Raw genomic sequence first — 20,499 nt, 5'->3', positions numbered from 1 at the left:
ATAATTTCTGCTAATTCCTGCCAGCTACTGTAACATTTGTATTTCAACATTCAGCATAATGTTAACAGCTGTAAGAAATTGACTCCCAAAAACATGTTAGAACCGATTCACCTCAGTTAATTATTGAAAATATGTGATTTTGAGAGAAGAAAACTTCTTTTGTAGTGTAGATAACCTGTTCAAAACGTTATCTAAAATGTGCAATTTGGAAAGGTTTTGGGAGGTCTTGGAAAATCCATTGCAACATTTCACTGCTTTTAGTTATCTGCACAACAATCGGTGAATTCTTTGCTGATGTGTCATTGTATTACTGTTTTACATTCACGAATGGCCCAGAAATACATTCAAACGATTATTGCAGAAAACAAAAAAAAGAAAAAACTAATAAAAGCCTGTGCCAAAATTGGCCTGCTCTCCTCCTTGGCTAAACGCCAGGTTTTCAATGTGCAGGGTTCATTGGGTGTTAGTTATGAAACAAAACCCTTAAGTCCAGTGAAATTCTTTCTACATGTAATGTGTAAATGAGTAATAATGTGTAAATAATGCTCTTGCCACTTTGGAATCAAAGCCTTTCTTTATTTGGGTGTAATGTCCAGAATTTGAGGATGCTATACAGTGTAATGTTAGTGTACAGTAGCTCGGTGTTACAATGCTGTTACAAGTTGAATAATTTTCAGGTTTAATCATACGATGGGAACGCCTAGTTTTTGTTGCTTTCTTTCATTTTGTCGGGTACTGCATGGGACAATCTGCTCTAACCAGCTCTGACCTAGCTAGCAATGAGAAACGGTTTACATACTGTATGATGTGTCTTACAGGTATGAATGTTAATGAGCGCAGGATACACGCCCAACCTGCCCATGTCTGCTAGACAGGTTGCAATAATCTAACCGTGTCTATTACAATTCAATGGTTCTAAATCGGTTAAAAACGTGAAAGAAGCATTAAGAATAAAATCTGTCGTCACTTCTGGGGAATATAACAACAATCTAGTTTCCTGGACCTTTAAGAGCACTGCAAACCAGGTGGAAATTGCCTTTTTAATGCTTGGGGTTAAGGGGTTAAATAGTAGTGTCAATGTAAGCCTATTTAATTACCTTTGATCACCTGTGAACTCTCCTCTGAAATTGAATAGTGTATTCATTGAATGATCACTCTTCATAGACAGGCAGCTGGGTGCAGGTGACCCTGCTCTTTCTACCTGGACCCTGTGAACAAAACATAGAGACAGAGCTTCCAGTTAAATTCATCTTCTTACCACAGCTCTATGTCACTGCACATCTGGCAATGACATAATAAACCCCACATACACCTGAAAGTGACATAATACACCAACCTACACCTGAAAGGTGACAGTGACACTGAAAGGTATATTTCCCTCCTGCCCCCTAGTGGTATGGGCAGCAGCAACAACAGAATGGGGATAAAGTAAAGATTTGCAATTAATTAAAAAAGGGGCTAAGAACACGTCACAAATTCAAGCTCAACGGCTGCAACAGCCTCCTATTTGGCCAACAACACCACTCGTTCCCTTATCAGCGCTAATGGCGATAAATGTCAGTAAAATGAAAGGAGCCTCCCCATCCCCCAATCACTCATTGCACACTAACCCACATCATAAAACATGTTTTTTATACTTTCCATAATTACTTTGCCTTTCTTATTTTTGCATGAGAAAATTTATTCCATTTAAGCTGTCAGAACAGCACCTCAGATCACCAAAACAATCATTCAGAAAAAAGTTTTAAATTCCATACGTAATGCACTTACACTGCAGTCACTTTTGGTATATCCAATACTTGCATCTTTATGGCTCTTTTGTCAATGTAAGAGTTTCTGTAATCCCAAATGCCCTTGCTCATATTCAAGCTAAGACTGTTAGCCAGTTCAGGTGCCATTTTCAACTCAATCTGTCAAGCATCCACCTGAAACTTGGCCGGCATATCTGACCACCCGATGCTGTCTTTACGTATAGTATTTTGTTCAGTAGGCATTTGGGTATCTGAACAGCGATAGGTTTACTTTTAAGTCAATCAAGTTACAGAATGAATTAAACAAGACTGTCACCTGTCAAATGAGCCCTCATTGCTGTCTGTGGGTCCTGCCATTTGCTAGTAACCTAAGTGCGTGTCTGCCTCCACTCCCTGTGCGTAATGCAGATTGTGCTGACAAGCAGAGAGTGCATGCAGACTGAAGCGAGCTCGCTCTCAATACAGCTTAGCATTGTACTATGAAATTAATTCATAATTATGGTGGATCGAATAAAAGGTTTCTGCACTGTGATAACAGTAATTGAAGAGCTTGAAAAAGCAAATCTCAATTAGAGGCATCGTTTCCATATTTAGAAAGTCCCGATTGGTTTGGAGAGTGTGCTCTAGACCATGTGAGAGCCATACTGGTGGGCATGTAAGTTCACTGAAGTGAATTTAGTGTTCTCCTTATTATTTCTTCTTATTCCACATCAAGTCAACATCCTGTACGCGACTCCTCCTACAGTCTTTCAGCAACACCTACCTTTTTTATCTCGTAGCTTCACCTAGTTTCTTGTGCTTTTCTTGTCAGTAGTGCAAATATTTTAGAGATATTTACCATTTTTATTTATATTTGATTTATGTTTACCAAGAAAATTTCCCATTAATTAACACCAGTGGAATGTTCAGAATGTAAACAACACACTTGCAGTTGACATTGCAATCAGCCGCTGCAGCAGCGACAGATACAGACCATCTCTTTCTTTTGCAAAGCTTCTAACGGATGAAATCTCTAGCAAAGTGAGTAACGGCAGCAACAGCAAAGCAAGTTCAACTCAAACTAATATTAATTGTCTGTTATAATTTCTGTTAATTCTTGCCAGCTACTGTAACATTTGTATTTCAACATTCAGCATAATGTTAATTGGTGTAAGATATTAACTCCCAAAAACATGTTCACCTCAGTTATTTATTCAAAATATGCGATTTTGAGAGAAGAAAACGTTTGTAGTATAGATAACCTGTTCAAAACACTATCTAAAATTTGCAATTTGGAAAGGTTTTGAGATGTCTTGGAAAATTTGTTGCAACATTTCACTGCTGTTAGTTATCGGCACAACAATCTTTGAATTCTGTGCTGATGTGTCATGTTAATACTGTTTTACATTCACAAATGGCCCAGAAATACTTTCAAACAATTATTGCAAAAGACAAAAAAAGAAGAAACAAATAAAAGCCTGTGCCAAAATTGGCTTGCTCTCCCCCTTGGCTAAACACCAGGTTTTCAATGGGCAGGGTTCATTGGGTGTTAGTTATGTAACAAAACCCTTAAATCCAGTGAAATTCTTTCTACATGTAATGTGTAAATAATGCTCTTGCCACTTTTGTGCACACTAGGCAAGCTAAACTGTAAATGCCTAAGCATTGCCCCTTCTCTGGATGTGGAGAAAGCAATACATTCTTTTGTTTTGCCAAAAATGAAGAGACCTGCAAGAAATGGGTTTTAATTCTGGAGCCCACAGGCACTCCAGTATTACAATAATCAGTGCAGTTAGTATTTGCATTGCCCATTTTCTCAGAACAAAAGAACTTTTCGCAGAATGTGCTGGATCGGTAAGTATGCCTACCATTAGCTAGCGACAATTAAAACGTTTTCAAGCTAAGACATGTGGAAACAAAGCCTTTCTTTATTTGGGTGTAATGTCCAGAATTTGAGACTGCTATAGAGTGTAATGTTAGTGTACAGTAGCTCAGTGTTACAATGCTGTTACAAGTTGAATAATCTTCAGGTTTAATCATACGATGGGAACGCCTAGTTTATGTTGCTTTCTTTCATTTTGTTGGGTACTGCATGGGACAATTTGCTCTAACCAGCTCTCACCTAGCTAGCGATGAGAAACGGTTTACATACTGTATGATGTGTCTTACAGGTATGAATGTTAATGAGCGCAGGATACACACCCAACCTGCCCATGTCTGCTAAACAGGTCGCAATAATCTAACCGTGTCTATTACAATTCAATGGTTCTAAATCGGTTAAAAACGTGAAAGGAGCATTAAGAATAAAATCTGTCGTCACTTCTGGGGAATATAACAACAATCTACTTTCCTGGACCTTTAAGAGCACTGCAAACCAGGTGGAAATTGCCTTTTTAATGCTTGGGGTTAAGGGGATAAATAGTAGTGTCAATGTAAGCCTATTTGATTACCTTTGATCACCTGTGAACTCTCCTCTGAAATTGAATAGTGTATTCATTGAATGATCACTCTTCATAGACAGGCAGCTGGGTGCAGATGACCCTGCTCTTTCTACCTGGACCCTGTGAACAAAACATAGAGACAGAGCTTCCAGTTAAAATCATCTTCTTACCACAGCTCTATGTCACTGCACATCTGGCGATGACATAATAAACCCCACATACACCTGAATGTGACATAATACACCCACCTACACCTGAAAGGTGACAGTGACACTGAAAGGTATATTTCCCTCCTGCCCCCTAGTGGTATGGGCAGCAGCAACAACAGAATGGGGATAAAGTAAAGATTTGCAATTTATTAAAAAAGGGGCTACAAACACGTCACAAATTCAAGCTCAACGACTGCAACAGCCTCCTTTTTGGCCAACAACACCACTCGTTCCCTTATCAGCGCTAATGGCAATAAATGTCAGTAAAATGAAAGGAGCTTCCCCATCCCCCAATCACTCATTGCACACTAACCCACATCATAAAACATGTTTTTTTTCATGCTTTCCATAATTACTTTTGCTTTCTTATTTTTGCATGAAAAAATGTATTCCATTTAAGCTTTCAGAACAGCTCCTCAGATCACCAAAACAATCATTCAGAAAAAAAGTTTTAAATTCCATGTAATGCACTTACACTGCAGTCACTTTTGGTATAACCAATACTTGCATCTTTATGGCTCTTTTGTAGGCATTTGGTTATCTGAACAGCGATAGGTTTACTTTTAAGTCAATCAAGTTACAGAATTAATTAAACAAGACTGTCACCTGTCAAATGAGCCCTCATTGCTGTCTGTGGGTCCAGCCATTTGCTAGTAACCTAAGTGCGTGTCTGCCTCCACTCCCTGTGCGTAATGCAGATTGTGCTGACAAGCAGAGAGTGCATGCAGACTGAACCGAGCTCGCTCTCAAAACAGCTTAGCATTGTACTATGAAAAGAATTTATAATTATGGTGGATCGAAGAAAAGGTTTTTGCACTGCGATAACAGTAAATGAAGAGCTTGAAAAAGCAAATCTCAATTAGAGGCATTATTTCCATATTTAGAAAGTTCCGATTGGTTTGGAGAGTGTGCTCTAGACCATGTGAGAGCCATACTGGTGGGCATGTAAGTTCACTGAAGTGAATTTAGTGTTCTCCTTATTATTTCTTCTTATTCCACATCAAGTCAACATCCTGTACGCGACTCCTCCTACAGTTTTTCAGCAAGACCTACCTTTTTTATCTCGTAGCTTCACCTAGTTTCTTGTGCTTTTCTTGTCAGTAGTGCAAATATTTTAGAGATATTTACCATTTTATTTATATTTTATTTATGTTTACCAAGAAAATTTCCCATTAATTAACACCAGTGGAATGTTTGGAATGTAAACAACACACTTGCAGCTGACATTGCAATCAGCTGCTGCAGCAGCGACAGATACAGACCGTCTCTTTCTATTGCAAAGCTTCTAGCAAAGTGAGTAACGGCAGCAGCAGCAAAGCAAGTTCAACTCAAACTAATATTAGTGTTCTGTTATAATTTCTGCTAATTCCTGCCAGCTACTGTAACATTTGTACTCATAAAAAACACGTTTTCAACGTACAAAAATGCCAAGTTACTCACACATACAAGACATACACCGTCAATAACTCATTCATTCAGACTGCCAAAATCCAGGCCTGCCATTAAAAGTATTGATATCAAAATGACGCTAAGTTACGGTACTACAAACAATATAGGCTAAATTTACAATATAGGCCTCACCGAAATTTAATAACATGTATTCCAAAGCAATGCTACCCAATATTTCCTCAATTCTTTCAAGTCACAGCGAAATGTGCCCTCCAGATGCGAACCATGCACCATAAATTAGTCCATAGTCTTCCTGGTCTTTTTGTGGAATTGAAGAATGGCAGAGTAAAATTACGGCAGTCTGAAAAAGCTAAAGGTACGATTACTAGAATTAACCTGTTATTTTACCCTGACAAAAAGTGCGGAAGGTGATTTCCAGTTTGCTTTTACTGTATCACCAATGTGAATTACACAGAACTACCGCATACCTCACATAACTGTATCAAACGTTTTGAGTCAATTACAACGGGCTAAGAAAATCCGGAAGAAAATATTCAGCAACCGAATTAATCCGTTTTAATGTTTTAGTACGTAATATGCTGTCCCAGCACGAATGCTTAGCATTTTATAAAACGAATACTAAAGCAAGAAAAGAACAGAAGAGCACACGTTATAATTCCAAGACGTTGGCAGGCTATAACCAAAAGTAGGCTACTGCGCCGCATAACATACAAGTTTGATTTGAAGTTATTATGAAAATAAATTGGTTTGCGCCTGCATATTTTCAAACATGGCGCCTGAACATAGACACAAAAAAATCCCGTGAGTACTCGACCAATCAGAAATGTTCAGCGCTGCAAGCTCCACCCAAAAGGTTCCTGTACTTTCGGAAAGTACTACCCCCCGAGCAGGAACCTTTTGGGGGGTAAAACGAAGCCCCCAGAACTAATTTACTATTTAGACCCTAGTTCCTGCGGTGGAAACGCACTGAGTTCCTCAAAAGGTTCCTAGTTCCGGGGTATAGTTCCTGCGGTGGAAACGCGGCTTATGTAAAACAGTGGCTGTGATAAATGGTGAGGTGTCGTAATTGTAAACGCATCAGAAAAGGTGAAAAATGGCCAGTGTAGCTATGTAGGCTACTCACGGATTTGACGGGCATCCAACGAGCCTTGATTGACAAAAGAATCGGCAAGCCCGTAGAATTAGAGCTGCCTAGGTCGCAACTTGTGTACCCTTCTGTCCTGCTCCGTTGTCTGTTATTTCGTGGAGATGCACTTTTAGTGTTTGTAAGGTTTATAAGGCATTTTGATAGGCTTATCTGCAGGTAGGAATCCTCTTTGCTGTTTTGTTAAGCTGGAACCGGAAAAGTTGATAGTGGAGAATAGGAGCAGACGCATATGTCCCAGCAGGCTTTGCATATGAGAAAATAACAAGATGTGTGAGATACATTAGGCGAAATGATGAAATTGCGTAGTTGAAACAAGATGTTTGTTTAGCAGAATGCGGATGTAGGTGAAGGTTGACATGATCACAGACTATAGTGCGAAGTAATTGAAGTGACCATGAGCGAGCTTAGTTTCCTTATCAAACGGTATATATAACAGTCTGTATTTAACGTTAGGTGTTGAAGTGGACGGTTAAATGATGTGTGCAATCTATTGCACTAATGTGTTTTTCTCATGTTCAGTGCTAGTAGTTATACTTATGAGTGAATCATGATTTTAAATGTAATGTTTTAATGCGGAGTTGCAGAACGTACATACGTAGTAATTGTTTGTAGCCTATGTGGCTAGATAGGGAACAGGGCGAGGTAGCATGAATGTAGAAACGTGGCGTTTGCTGATATGAAGGTTTTGTACGGTAGCCAAGTGAAGAAATATAGTTAGTAGAAATGGCACAGTGGTGAACTGGTGTAACTTTTTAATAAAAGGAATACATTTGCGTCATGAAATGCATATGGGTGGCCGTGAGTGAGTTTTGGTAAAGCAAATATAAGCGTAAGAAAATGTTAGCGTAAAAGAAGGAAATATCTCTAACTCACAGCACGTGGGGACAGAGCTTCCAATTAAACTCATCCTTTTACTGGAGCTCTAACTCACATCATATTAAATATCTGATTCATTCATTCATACCTCTTCTTCTTAGTGCTAAGGGTTCCTTCTTTGGTCTCTGGCTCCCCTGAGAGACTCATTTTAGAAACAGTGCCCCCTATCTCAGGAGACTGGAACACATCAGAATAGATTAGACGAGAAATGGGTTCTGACCCAAATTAGCCAACCTGTAAAAACACAAAATGAGAACACAGTGAGCACACATACACACACACTCACACACACATACACAATATAGCGTTCTGTTGACAGAAAGAAATCTGGATTTTAAATGGGCCATAAACATGAATTAATCAGTCACCACCAAAATTTTTGCCCCCTTCATAATGACGAATGACTGTATAATTTAAATGCTAAACTATATACTGATAGTCCAGCATGTGGAATACATTTTATTAATGATTAAATGGATTAAACCAAAGTTACACATGTCTCAGATTATATATTTCCAGACATTTGGTGTCACAATTATTGGCACCTCTGTATTCAGTACATTGTTCACCCTCTCACTCACACACACACAAAACCACATAGATAAGCACCCACTCACACACACAAAACCACATAGATAAGCACCCACTCACACACACACAACCACACAGATAAGCACCCTCTCTCACACACACACACAACCACATAAACACCCACTCACACACACACAACCACATAAACACCCACTCACACACACACACAACCACATAGATAATCACCCTCTCACACACACACACAACCACATAAACACCCACTCACACACACACAACCACATAAACACCCACTCACACACACACACAACCACATAGATACGCACCCACTCACACACACACACAAAACCACATAGATAAGCACCCACACACACACTCACACACACAAAACCACACAGATAAGCACCCACACACACACACAAAACCACATAGATAAGCACTCACTCACACACACACACAAAACCACACAGATAAGCACCCACTCGCACACACAAAACCACATAGATAATCACCCACTCACACACACAAAACCACATAGATAAGCACCCACTCACACACACACACAAAACCACATAGATAAGCACCCACTCACACACACACACACAACCACATAGATAAGCACCCACTCACACACACACACAAAACCACATAGATAAGCACCCACTCACTCACACACACACAAAACCACATAGATAAGCACCCACTCACTCACACACACACACAACCACATAGATAATCACCCACTCACACACACACACAAAACCACATAGATAAGCACCCACTCACACACACACACAACCACATAGATAATCACCCACTCACTCACACACACAAAACCACATAGATAAGCACCCACTCTCACACACACACACAAAACCACACAGATAAGCACCCACTCACACACACACAAAACCACATAGATAAGCACCCACTCACTCACACACACACACAACCACATAGATAATCACCCACTCACACACACACACACACAAAACCACACAGATAAGCACCCACTCACACACACACACAAAACCACATAGATAAGCACCCACTCACTCACACACACACAACCACATAGATAAGCACCTACTCACTCACTCATACAACCACATAGATAATCACCCACTCACACACACACACAAAACCACATAGATAAGCACCCTCTCACACACACACACAACCACATAGATAATCACCCACTCACACACACACACAAAACCACATAGATAAGCACCCACTCACAAACACAAAACCACATAGATAAGCACCCACTCACACACACACACAACCACATAGATAAGCACCCTCTCACACACACACACAACCACATAGATAATCACCCACTCACAAACACAAAACCACATAGATAAGCACCCACTCACTCACACACACAAAACCACATAGATAAGCACCCACTCACAAACACACACAACCACATAGATAAACACCCACTCACACACACACACAAAACCACATAGATAAGCACCCACTCACAAACACACACAAAACCACATAGATAAGCAACCACTCACACACACACACACCCACTCTCACACACACAAAACCACATAGATAATCACCCACTCACAAACACAAACACAAAACCACATAGATAATCACCCACTCACAAACACACACAAAACCACATAGATAATCACCCACTCACACACACACACACAACCACATAGATAAGCACCCACTCACAAACACACAACCACATAGATAAGCACCCACACACACACACACAACCACATAGATAAGCACCCACTCACAAACATACACAAAACCACATAGATAAGCAACCACTCACACACATACACACCCACTCACACACACACACACCCACTCACACACACACAAAACCACATAGATAATCACCCACTCACAAACACAAACACAAAACCACATAGATAATCACCCACTCACAAACACACACAAAACCACATAGATAAGCAACCACTCACACACATACACACCCACTCACACACACACACACCCACTCATACACACAAAACCACATATATAAGCGCCCACTCACACACACACACACAACCACATAGATAAACACCCACTCACAAACACACACAAAACCACATAGATAAGCAACCACTCACACACATACACACCCACTCACACACACACACCCACACACAAAACCACATAGATAATCACCCACTCACAAACACAAAACCACATAGATAATCACCCACTCACAAACACACACAAAACCACATAGATAAGCAACCACTCACACACATACACACCCACTCACACACACACACACCCACTCATACACACAAAACCACATATATAAGCGCCCACTCACACACACACACACACAACCACATAGATAAACACCCACTCATACACACACACAACCACATAGATAAGCACCCACTCACACACACAAAACCACATAGATAAACACCCACTCATACACACAAAACCACATAGATAAACACCCACTCACACACACAAAACCACATAGATAAACACCCACTCACACACACAAAACCACATAGATAAGCAACCACTCACCATTGTCAGATTTATAAGTCCACCTTGGTTTACAATAATTTAGATTTTTTCGCCCTATGAACACAATTACTTATTACAGTTATTTTATTTTATTTTTATTATTGTGATTATTATTATCCACTGTTATCATGATCAGATTTTGCCTTTACTTTCTTAAACCTATTCCCATATTTTGAAAAGTTTTATTTTTATTTTTTCTGTCTCAAAATATATATCAAATATAGTTGGTTGTCTGATAGTCTGTCTCATCTGTTATTTCACTCCTCATAATGTTTGGGGGGGGGGGGGGGGGGTTGGATTTCCATTTAATGCATTTTCTATTTGTGTCTTGTTTATTGGGGCAAGAAAAATAACTTCCTGTATCAGCTAGTGGCGGTTAAAAGGTACTGCAGTGTTATTTGTCCAACAGTCATTTCCAAAAATCCACCGTGTTCCATCCGCCCACTATCTACACCCGCTTATTCCTGGTCAGGGTTGCGGGTGGTGATGGAGCCTACCCCAGCATGCATTGGGCAAAGGCAGGAATACACCCTGGACAGGTTGCCTAGGCGTAATTTAAACTGTCCAATTAACCTTACGCTGCATGTCTTAGTACTGTGGGAGGAAACCCGGAGGAAATCGTGCGGACACACAAACTCCACAAAGAAAGGCCCCGGATTCGAACCCATGACCTTGCTATGAGGCAGCTGTGCCCCCGCCCCCACCCACGTGCCATCCACAGGTGTTCTCATGTCTTAATTGCAGTAAATGTGGCTGTCAAATAAAATGTGCTGAGGTGCCTAATCACTGATGTAACATGCCCTAAACATGCTCTATACAGACCCTCCCCCCACTGCAGTACTTTGTCCACCCACCCCTTGCAAGGATAATGGCACTGAGATTTTTATATGTCTTATAAGACTGGAGAACACATTTGAAGTGATCTTAGACCCTTCCTCCATCCAGATCCTTAATATCTTTTGATCTTTGCTTAATAACTGCCCTGTTCTATTAAAACCAATGTTTTTCAATGTAGTTCATCTCTGGAGACTGTAGCCATTGCAAAATGTGGCTTCTGTGGTTAATTCATTTATTTGTGAACAGTAATGTGTGCTTGAGGTCACTGTCCTGCTGGAAGATCCAATAGCGGCTTTCAGTCTGCTGGCAGAGGCAACCAGGTTTCCAGCTAAAATATCCTGATACTTGGGTAGAGTTCATGATGCTGTTGTACTTAACAAGGGCCCCAGGTCCAGGGGAAGCAGAACAGCCCTATAACATTAAAGATCCACCCTATTTAACAGTAGGTATGAGGCTTCTATATGTTTCTATATATATATCCCTAAACCAATACCAAACCTATATCTTTTGTATTATATACTGGCCACTGTATTAGGTATACCTGCTCGTTAATGCAAATAGCCTACTCCACCAAACAGCAAATCATGTGACTGCAACTCAATATATAAAGTATGCAGACATAGTGAAGATGTTTCGTTTTTTGTTTGAGCAAACATTACAATGGGCAAGATGTGTGATCTAAGCAACTTTGACTGTGGCAGCTGAATGGTGCCAGATGTGGTGGTTCCAGCATCACAAAAACAGCTGCCTTCCTGGGATTTTCAAGCAGTAAAGTCTCGAGAGTTTACAGAGAATGGTGTGATAAACAAAAAACACCTTGTTAGTGAGAGAACAGAGGAGAATGGGCAGACTAGTTCAAGCTAACAGAAAGGCCACAAATGAAATAACAACATGCTCATCTCTCAGGACCACAGTAGATGAGACAAAAGAGACTATTTAGATTCTTGAAACTGTCAATTACTCCCAGTAAAACCGTTTTTCCTGAAGCCATTCCAAATAGCCTTTTGGCATGGAGGTAGCATCTAATGTAGCAATTAATAGAAACTTGGTGACCCCCCCCCCCCCCCCAATGCAACAAACTAGCACCCTCTACCAGGCAGGTTTAACACTACTCTAGTGGTTTTTAAATCATTCATATTTGGTCTCACAGTCGTATATTTCTTTCTTCTTTTAGTTTTTGACCCATTGCCTTATTTTTGAATGTCAACCATTTTTTCTTCATTGGTGCTTTTGATGAAAATGGACTTTGTAAGCGTGTTGCCTCAGTTTTATACTCCAGTGAAGCATCAAGCCATGGAAGAGCACGACACAGTTTCTTAGGCCTGAGATCAGCTTAATGTCTTATATACATGCTGGTGTAGATCAGCTTCATCTCATATCTACATGCTGGTGTAAAATTGACTCTGTTAGATTTTATTTTTTTAAATGTTTTAGGGTGCCAATAATTGTGACCCCTATAAAGTCAGTATCTGAGATGCATGTATTTTGCTTGTAGGCGTATGCGATATGCTAGTGACAATTTATAGCCGACTGATATCCCAGTCATTGCGCTTCATGTAAAATTATAACAAAACATTTGGCAACGTTAACTACCCATGCTTCCAGTCAGTGTTTCGACTGCACATTTACCCATAAACAACCCCCCTTAAATCACATTTAACAAAATGCAAACAGGCTCGTGAGAAATCTTCTTGGAAACATAAAAAAACGACGCAAATAAATAATTAATGAAAGCAGATCAATATTTCTTCTTAAGTAGCCTAATTGTATAAACATAAAAGCCATTTTATCATGTAAATGCAATTTTATCATGTATTCTCTGTTTCAAAGTAGTTGTAATTCTAATAGAAATCGCTGTTGTACAATTTATGTTGCATTTAAATTGCTTAACCTCAATCCAACTCGTAAACCGTAAATTCGCTTTGACGTGGTGGCTTTGAAATCAGACGCGTTCCGGCTGTTAAGTAGACTTACATGCACAGTTACATGCTGCCACCTTGTGGTACACACAAGAAACGGCGTCTTAATGCAACTAAAGCCGCAGTTCTTTTCAGTTCTTGTTACTATTTATTTTTATACAGGCATTTAGCAGACGCGACTTACACAACTTTTACACTACTATTAAAGTCGTTGCTGAATTTAATATCATTGAAACCTGTACGGATTCAATAGAACTCATTGGCAAGGACATGGCCACTCGGTCTTTGTGAATTGAACCTAGTCAGAGTTGGATAGCAAATATGCAAATTAATATCCTTTAAACATCTTTTTAGCATGCTCTTGTATACGGAAGCTAATGTCTCGTTTCAAATAATCGAAGACCAACTATAAAAGCTCCATACGTGAATTAACTACCAACCACCGACTTAAACATGGCAGAAATCAAGTTAATTTGTCTTAATCCAAACTGTGTGAATACAGAGAAAAAATAACATTTTGACTTTACAATCCGCACACTTAAAATGTTCGGGCTGTTTTTGTTACAGTAGCAGGTGTCATAAGGAAGCCAACGACAGGCCTGTGACTTCCGTAATATCCAAATAGGTAAAATGATCATAAAATACCAAATAAATTCTAAAATAAACGTTAGACTTTTAAAAAGTTATTTGAAAAGGTATTTTTGTTTTTGGAGAATTTGAAAACGCCTATTACTCCTCGCGCCGTTTTATTGCCTGTTTTATTTGACTAAATTAAGCGTTATTGCGATCATAGTTGCAGATTCCTATTCCTCCAAATACCCCTTCTCATCTAGCTGCTATTCTCCCCATCCCACTCCACAACAGACTACTTACTCTGTTCTTTTATCCAGTTTTATTCCTTTTTTACTGCATCCTCTGTGTCCTCCGTCTTTAAAATGGCGTTTGAGTTTGAAACAGTTCCTCTTCCTCTTTTGACCTTTTTTTTGTTACTTTTTTACTGGTTCAAGTAAGCCTTTTTATTTGTATTGGCTGCATTCATTTATTGTATTTAATTAGTTACCCAGAAGAGACAAACATTCCTTGCATGTAGACATTTGCCTAATTTTAATGTCTACATGTACTAATTGAACGATTCTAAAATTATACTGCCGTTGGGAATGAAATTGTTCTAATATATTGGTATCATCTGTAGGCTAAACCCACAAATAAGCCTGTTCAAATGTAGCGAACATCCGCGTCACTATAAGGAATCTTCTTTTATCAAGATGCACATTATGACGATGGACAGCAAATAAAAAATAATAAAAATCAACCATCTCACTTCCTCGTGACCAGTTATAGCCGTCTACCTGCTAATGTTTGGGGGGGGGGGGGGGTTCATGTCCTCTCTGCATGGAGCTGCATGTTCCTGTATTCCTGCTGGTTTCCTCTGGGTCCTCTGGTTTCCTCCCACACCAAAGACATGTATGTCAAGTTCAGTAAACTCCTGCCATTGCCCTTGTCCAAAGACCATTTTATTTGTCCAAAGACTTCTTGAATCTGAATCTGATCGCATAAATCTGATTTCAATGATGTATATTGAGGTCTTTGTGACCACATACTCCTAATAAAGAAAGAATTATACAATTCTCTCCGCCGACATTAAAAAGCCAACACTGAATCTATAATTGAACACACCATAAAGGTTCCATTCAGAATAAGAAACAGTGTCTATGTCCTTGCTCACAAGTGAAAACATGCAACCATCTATGATGTCTGCAATAGTGGTAAGATTACAAAACACAGGGCCAAGTGACTTGAAAGAATTGAGGAAATATTGGGTAGTATTGCTTTGGAATACATCTTATGTAATTTCGGTGAGGCAAGATAGCCTATATTGTTTGTAGTACCGTAACTTGGCGTCATTTTGATATCAATACTTTTAATCGCAGGCCTGGATTTTGGCAGTCTGAATGAATGAGTTATAGACGGTATATGTCTTGTATGTGTGAGTAACTTGGCATTTTTGTACGTTGAAAACGTGTTTTTTATGAGATTATGTTTGCCACAGCCCAAACGTGAGATTCGAACCAGCAAGCCCATGAGAGAACAGCTTAGTTTGAAACTCAATTTCCAATTCTATCTAGTGGCTGTTTAGAGGAACTACAATGTTATTTTTACAACAGTCTTTTCTAGAACTCCACAGACATTCTCATGTCTTAATAATTGCAGTAGATGTGACTGTAAACTAAAATGTTTTGCAAATAATTAAATGTTTGATTGATCAGAAAAACAGTTTTCATGTCTATATGAGCACACATAGTGAATCACTGCCCATTCTTTCACTGCCTCTGCCTCAGTTCCTGTAGATTCAGTGGGAAACCTACAGTGATTAATGCACTTCAGACTGTTCTGCAGTGTACAGCTGCTTGGCGACTTAAGGTAGTGAAAGGTAGTGTATGTTTCTGTATTTCTGTATGCACTCCTGGCCACTTCTGCCTAGGCCTGTGGCCTTGTCCCAGTCTCCACATTCCCAGTTACCATGGCGATGAGGGAGAAGAACGATGGAGAGCTACGGAGAGGATAGAATGCAGCAGCTGATAGCTGACTGAGCTCGGCTCTGAGGAGGGCAGTCTGCTGGCGTTGTTCCTCAAGCAACTCCCGATACATAGCCTGCTGTGCCATGTTGGACTCCACCAGCTGTTGAATTAGTTTGTCCATTGTATTTCGTTTCTGTTTCGTTATTCAACTTGGTTAGTACACGTAATGCACTGCCCGCATTCTCCAGCACGTGTAGCAGAACCAGGGTGTGGGGTTTCCACGTCACCAAGTTCAATAACTAAAACACACAAACGAAGTACAATTGAACAAGAAAAGTTTATTGGGGGAAACTCACAAAGGGGAAAAAGGGGGAAATCAGGCAACCAGTCCAGTTCCACAATCTGTATTCGTAATCCATATTCGTATTCCACAGTCCAATTCCAAAGCCGGGTTCTCAAACAAAACGAGTCGATACACAAGTAGGGTAGTCAGGCAGTCCAGGTCACAACAGTAATTCACAGGATAATTCACAATTCACAATTTTCTCTCTCTCTCTCTCTCTCTCTCTCTCTCTCTCTCCCTCTCTCTCTCTCTCTCTCTCTCTCTCTCTCTCTCTCTCTCTCCCTCTCTCTCTCTCTCTCTCTCTCCCCCTCCCCCTCCCTCCCTCCCTCCAAACACATTTCCCTCACGGTACTTTGCAATACCCGTATGTTTTGGCTCTCTTTTTATTCCCAAGCCTTGTATGTATAACGACCTGCAGGTGTGCCTGATATTTTTAGGTTTAATAATTGAAGATTATTGTCTGAAAATACAGAAAATGAAAGCAACAGGTTAAAAAAACAATCCTGAAACGATAAATAAGGAAAGTCTATCCATCATTGTTTACAGTAATGAAAGAAGATAAGTACACTGCAGTGATCATTCTGCATTCTCCCTATCAGCTGCATTTGCCCACAGAAATGTGCACATTGGAACCCTTTTGAAAATGAATGAAAGCAACTGTAAAAACTAGTAAAATGCACATTTAAGTGGAGGAGTTTGCCACAGGCTTCTTTTAAACAAAGATGCAGATACAGGAGACTGAATTATTACTTCAAAAGAATTTTATTCTGCCATCTTTTGCCAGTATCACACTCTTAATGTTACGTTCATGTTTTAATAATTAAGTACAAAAACACATCATGGACATTTACAATGTAAATGTATCTAAATGTAAATATGCATGTGCTTAACCTGAACCTGCTAAAAGATCATACTCTTATGTACAGGGTTTAAGCTGTACTGAGGCTAATACTGGGTACAGCTAAAATTGTAATGTAATGAGTGCAGCTAAAATTCCAGAGGTTAGGCATTGGTCAAGAAAGGGAAACTGTGAGAGTGTTTGTGTGTGTGAGAGTGTGCACGTGTGTTTGGGGATGTGAGTGTGAGAGAGAATGTGTGTGGACGTTTCAGAATGCGTGAGCGAGTGTGAGGGTGTGAGTGTGTATGAGTGTGACTGCATGTGTGTGTGCGTGCGTGTGTGTGTGCAAACCTGTGAGTGGAGATGTGAGTGTGAGAGAGAATGTGTGTAGATGTTTGAGAATGCGTGAGCTAGTCTAAGTGTGTATGAGTGTCACTGCATGTGTGTGCGAGTGGGTGTGAGTGTATATACACTATGTGGCCAAATGCATGTGGACACCTGACATCCAATATCTCATTCAAAATTATGGGCATTAATATGGAGTTGGTTCACCTTTTGCTGCTATGACAACCTCCACTCTTCTGGGAAGGCTTTATAGATGATGTTGGAGCATTGCTGCAGGGATTTGCTTCCATGCAGGCAGAAGAGCATTAGTGAGGTTGGGCATGATTGGGTGATTAGGCCTGGCTTGCATTTGGCTTTCCAGTTGATCTCAAAGGTGTTGGATGGGGTAGAGGTCAGGGCTCTGTGCAAGCCAGTCAAATTCTCCCACACTATTCTTGACAAAACCATTTCTATATGGACCTCGCTGTGTGCCCAGGGGCATTGTTATGCTGAAACAGGAAAGGGCCTTCCCCAAACTGTTGGGGAAGCACAGAATTGTCTGTAATGCGATTGTGTGCTGTAGCATTAAGATTTAGCGTCACTGGAACTAAGGGGCCTAGCCCGAGACCAAGGGGTGTCCAGACACTTTTGGTCATATAGTGTATGTGTGAGTGTGCGTGTTTGTGAGAGAGTGTATGTGTGTGCTTGTTTGTGAGCCAGTGTATATGTATGGGTTTGAGAGTGTGTTAATGAGGGTGCATGTGTGTGTAAGTGTGTACGCATGTGCGGGTGAATATGAGTGTGTGTGTGTTTGTAAGAGAGTGAGTGTGGGTGTGTGTATTTGTGAGACAGTGTGTATGTGTGTCTGCATGTGTGTGTGAAAGGGTGTGCATATGCTGCACGCATGTATATGTGAGTGTGCGCGTATGTGTGTGTGTGTTTATTTGAGTGTGTGTGTCTATGAAAGTGCATCTGTGTGAGTGATTGGCGTGTGTGTGTGTGTGTGCGTGTGTGTCTGAGTGCATTTGTGAATGTGTGGATGTGTGTGTGTGTGTGTGTGTGAGTGTGAGACTGCATTTATGAACATGCGTATGTGTGCGTGCATGTGTGTGTGCACATGTGCATGAGTGTATGATGGTGTGTGTGTGTCTCCAGTTGGCAGTAGGAGTCTGATGAGGATTTGCACACTCTAAATCCAGCTCTGAGGAGTGTGTGTTGAGTGTAGTGTGTGAGTGTAGGTGTGTGTCATGGAGTGTGTGTGTGTGTGTGTGTGTGCATGTGCGCTTGTGAGAGAAAAGGTGTGTGTGAATGCGTGAGTGCGTGTGTGCATGTGTGTGTGTGTGTGTGTGTATGTGTGAGTGTGTGCATGTGTATGTATGTCTCTACTGCAGTTAGCAGAGGGACACTGAGGAGTCCCACACTCTAAATCCAGTACAGAGTGGTATGTGCTGAGTGAAGTGTGTGTGGAATCTGTGCAGGAGGGTCAGTGTGTCAGAGACAGAGACGCTGTAGAAGGACAGAGTGCCGGCCGGACAGTCCACACACACTCCTACCCTGTACACACACACTCCTCTACCAGCATCATCACACACTCCTGCTCTGTGGTAGGGGGAGGGGGGGGGCAAGTATGTCTGTTTTGTTGCTATTGTGGCAGACAGAGTAACTGACTTTATCGCACCTCAGACTCCAGGAGTGTTTATTGAATCCAAACCCACTGTCAGAACCTGCTCCTTTCCTGCTGATTCCTTTATATGTCACTGCTATAGAAACCTCTCCCTCCTTAGACACACTGAACTCAGCCTCCCAGTAACAGCGCTCACACACACTCTCTCTGCACACAACCTGCTCCCAGTGCTCAAATCTCACTGGATGATCAGGATATGGCTCCTTTCTCCCCTGTGTGTGTGTCACCTTCCTGTTCCCCTCAGACAGAGACAGCTCTCTGTGCGCTTGGATCCAGTGTGAGCTGACAGCCGTCTGCAAAAACCAGAGACAATAATTAGTTTAATTATCCTTATTAATATTCACCTCTTTATGTGTGTGAGAGAGAAAGAGCTGTGATAGTACCTGTGTGTGTGTTTGTGTACATGTGTGTTTCTGTTTGTGTGTTTATGTGTGTAAGAGAGAAGTCTCTCACTCTAGCACACACACACACAGACCAGAGTGTGTATCTATGGAAAGTGTTCTGTGTCGATACACACTCACATTTCCTGGGTCCTGGTTTGGTCCTGTTCTCTCCTCCATGGTCCACACTGTAAGAACAGCACAACAGAATTTTGAATTTTAACCATCCTTTATCTCCACTCTCAACGCACCAATGACATCACATAAATAAAAACAAAGACACAATAAAACACAAAACCAAGATCATACGAAAAAACAAAAAAACACAAAAACTTATTCCATTACCTCAACCATGTGCAAAAATAGCTCCCCTCCCTCCACTGAACATAAAACACCCTTATAACACACACACTCTGAAACACTCAAACTCTCCACTGTTTTGTAATAGCAGAACTCCATCATCACTCACAACAACCACATTCTGCCTGTCCCCTTCACCAATCATATTTTTCCCACTTGTAGAAACTGCCATTTTTGCCACAAAATAAAATTAATGAGCAGGCCCTTATCTGTGTTTGTTTATATGGGAAACTAAGGATAAAAATCTTACTTGCAAATGTTCCCCAGTAATCAAAATAAACTTCCTGAAAAAGGGAAGATAGGTTGAAGGCTGGCACACCCCGGAAAACAATGTTAAACAGTTTCTCTCTCCATACAGAATGGACAATGGTGGGATCCTGCCGAGTTCATCACAG

General features: G+C 40.6%; 2 protein-coding genes, 1 long non-coding RNA gene and 1 pseudogene across 3 annotated transcripts in view; 1 reads left to right on the top strand and 3 right to left on the bottom strand.

Moving 5' to 3' along the window:
- LOC135242400 (protein NLRC3-like) overlaps positions 1-20,499 on the bottom strand; it is a 1,894,071-nt gene that overhangs the window by 1,628,416 nt on the left and 245,156 nt on the right. Inside the window, exons 8-9 of the mRNA XM_064313443.1 lie at positions 4,181-4,291; positions 1,098-1,208 (exon numbers count right to left, since the gene is read on the bottom strand). Of these exons, the coding sequence (XP_064169513.1) occupies positions 1,098-1,208; positions 4,181-4,291 (222 nt within the window). The remainder of the gene's footprint in view (positions 1-1,097; positions 1,209-4,180; positions 4,292-20,499) is intronic.
- LOC135242451 (uncharacterized) overlaps positions 1-20,499 on the top strand; it is a 641,023-nt gene that overhangs the window by 604,252 nt on the left and 16,272 nt on the right. The gene's annotated exons all lie outside the window — the stretch shown is intronic.
- LOC135242405 (NACHT, LRR and PYD domains-containing protein 12-like) overlaps positions 1-20,499 on the bottom strand; it is a 237,563-nt gene that overhangs the window by 203,104 nt on the left and 13,960 nt on the right. The gene's annotated exons all lie outside the window — the stretch shown is intronic.
- LOC135242431 (tripartite motif-containing protein 16-like) overlaps positions 18,413-20,499 on the bottom strand; it is an 86,400-nt pseudogene continuing 84,313 nt past the window's right edge.

Source organism: Anguilla rostrata, chromosome 16 (genome assembly GCF_018555375.3).
Source record: "Anguilla rostrata isolate EN2019 chromosome 16, ASM1855537v3, whole genome shotgun sequence".
Lineage (NCBI taxonomy): Eukaryota > Metazoa > Chordata > Actinopteri > Anguilliformes > Anguillidae > Anguilla > Anguilla rostrata.
This window is presented reverse-complemented; position numbering and strand designations above follow the sequence as displayed.